At 31.5% G+C, this 2,759-nt stretch overlaps 1 protein-coding gene across 1 annotated transcript; it reads left to right on the plus strand.

The window, feature by feature from the left end:
* Positions 1 to 1,545: 1,545 nt before the first annotated feature.
* Positions 1,546 to 1,958, plus strand: LOC106733798 (anaphase-promoting complex subunit 10-like). The gene is made up of 2 exons (XM_014583922.2): positions 1,546 to 1,765; positions 1,894 to 1,958. Exons 1-2 carry the CDS (start codon positions 1,561 to 1,563, stop codon positions 1,938 to 1,940), a joined length of 252 nt encoding a protein of 83 aa, XP_014439408.1. The 5' UTR covers positions 1,546 to 1,560; the 3' UTR covers positions 1,941 to 1,958.
* Positions 1,959 to 2,759: the final 801 nt, after the last annotated feature.

The raw sequence follows: 2,759 nt of genomic DNA on the forward strand, positions 1-2,759 counted from the left end.
AGTATTAAAAGCAGATTAGAGTTTGCCAGAGTTTGAATCTCATATGGAGAATTTACAGCTTCTGAAATAAAAAATTCAACAAAAAGGAAAGAATGGGGTTGAATGGGGTTATATAGTCAATATATTAATTAAAAATAATTGTAAACAATTTACACACAATATTATATTTCATATGGAAAAAAAGATAAAAAAAATTCTCAGATTAAAAAAAATGTAAGAAATTACTAACTCCCGAACAACTATTCTAGATGTTCTGAAGGGTGTGCTATACCAAGAAAACTAAAATATCACACAACAGATATAGGAGAACAATAAACAAACAAGAAAATAAATAACTTAATGATAGTAACAAACCCAGATATATTGATAGTAACATTGAATGTTAATAAATTAAATTATTCAATCAAGAGACCCAGAATTTCTGAATTGATAAAACAAACTCTCTAGCTAGTGTTTATGAGAAACACACCTTATAAATAAGACAGACTAACATTTAAGGTCTGTAAGTTATCCCACAAAAATTGAAATTGAAAAAAGGCTGGAGTAGTGATTTCAGACAAAATAGGCTTTAAGACAGTAAGTGTAAATAAATGACTAAGGACATTAAATATAATAGTAAATGGGCTAATTCACAAAAAAGGCATGAAGCTTATCAATATCTATGCACACAAGTAGAGAGCACTGGAACATGTGAAGGAAAGACTGCTAGATAAACACTAGAGACAGGTTACAACACGGTAATTGTTGGAGCTCTCAACACCCCATTATCTCCTATAGACAGAACTTCTAACAAAAAATAAGTAGAGACCTAAATGATAGTGGAAATCAAATGGGCTAGGCAGAATTCTGTAAAACTTTCCACCCTAAGACCATAAAATATATTACTTTCTCAGTCTCACTTGGAACATTTTCCAAAATTGACCATATGCTAGGATAAAATCAAGTCTTCAGAAATTGAAAGGCATAGAAACAACTATACTTTGTATTTTTTCTGACCATGCTAGAATTAAACTATAGTAATTTCAAAAAATTTCTCAAAAATACACAAACACATCAAAACTAAACAACATACTTCTGAATCACTCTTATCTACAGAAAAATTAAGTCGGAAATCAAACAAATTATGGAAACAAATGATAATGAGTACAGGTGTTTTCATTAAATATGGGACAGTGAAAAACTATCATAAGAGAAATTTATAGCAACTAATGAACATAAGAAAAAGATGAAAAGGTGGCAAATAGGCAACCTAACATCTCACCTGAGAGTATTGGAAAAGCAATAAGAACAACAAAAATATCCAAAAGACTCCAGGAGAAAAGAAATAATAAACAATGGAAGAGAAATAAATGAAATAGAAAATAAACAAACTTCGCAGAAAATAAATGAAACCAAAAGATTGTTCTTTAAAAGGATTAACAAAATCAACACTCCAGTAGCTAAACTGTTAAAGAAGAAAGAAAGAAACCAGATTAAAAATATGTAATGGGGAGTGGGAGTGGTGCCAGGCTGCTGGAGGTGGTAAGAACCAGAAATGCAGCGAGCCACAATATTTTTAAAATGACCACACCAAACAAGACACCTCTTGGTGCTGACCCAAAGCAGTTAGAAAGAACTGGAACAGTACAGGAAATTGGATCACAAGCTGTTTGGTCCCTCTCATCTTGCAAACCAAGATTTGGAGTGGACCAATTACGTGATGACAATCTAGAAACTTACTGGCAATCAGATGGCTCCCAGCCCCATTTAATGAACATCCAATTCAGTAGAAAAACAACAGTGAAGACATTATGTATTTATGCAGACTACAAATATGCAGACTACAGAAAGCTATACTCCAAGCAAGATCTCAGTCAGAGTAGGGAATAACTTCCACAACCTTCAGGAAATTAGGCAACTTGAATTGGTGGAACCAAGTGGTTGGATTCACGTTCCTTTAACTGATAATCATAAGAAGCCAACTCAAACTTTCATGATACAGATTGCTGTTCTAGCCAATCACCAAAATGGAAGAGACCCACATGAGACAGATTAAAATATACACACCCGTGGAAGAGAGCTCCATTGGTAAATTTCCTAGATGTAGAACTATTGATTTCATGATGTATCATTCAATAAGGTGACTTTTAACACAGAAGAGAAATCATTAAACATATCTTTGTTTTATCCTGTCATTAAATATTACATTTGATATTTTTACTTTAAAAAAGTTTAATTTGTTTTGCAAGTTTGTATACATTTAAAAGTATTTTATTGTAACTTTGATAAATAAATCAACTTGGGGCCATTGTATCTCTATTTTCTTTAACATGTATTAATACTCACACTACTAAAAATTGATTTGGAACCAATCATGTTTTTCTTTATATCAAAAGAAAACCAGTTGAATGGAAACATTCAATTGTTTATTAACCAAGAGATTATATCATATAATGATCATCTACTAAAAATAATATGTAATGGAACAGGAAACATTACAAAAGATATATTAGAAATAGAAAATATCACTAGAGGATACTATAAAGAACTATACACCAATAATCAAGGGAACATGGAGTGTATGAAAAATTCCTGGATGCATATAATCTATCAAGATTGAATCAGGATGAGATAGAAAACCTGAATAGACCCACAGTAAGCCATATAATTGAATCAGTAATAAATTACCTCCCAACAACAATAGAAAATGCTCAAGTGTGAATAGCTCAGTTCTGAATTCTACAGTATTTTTAGGAAGAGTTAACCCCATCCTATTAAAA

The sequence above is a fragment of the Tupaia chinensis genome, unplaced genomic scaffold (genome assembly GCF_000334495.1).
Source record: "Tupaia chinensis unplaced genomic scaffold, TupChi_1.0 Scaffold145096_1, whole genome shotgun sequence".
Classification (NCBI taxonomy): Eukaryota; Metazoa; Chordata; class Mammalia; order Scandentia; family Tupaiidae; genus Tupaia; species Tupaia belangeri.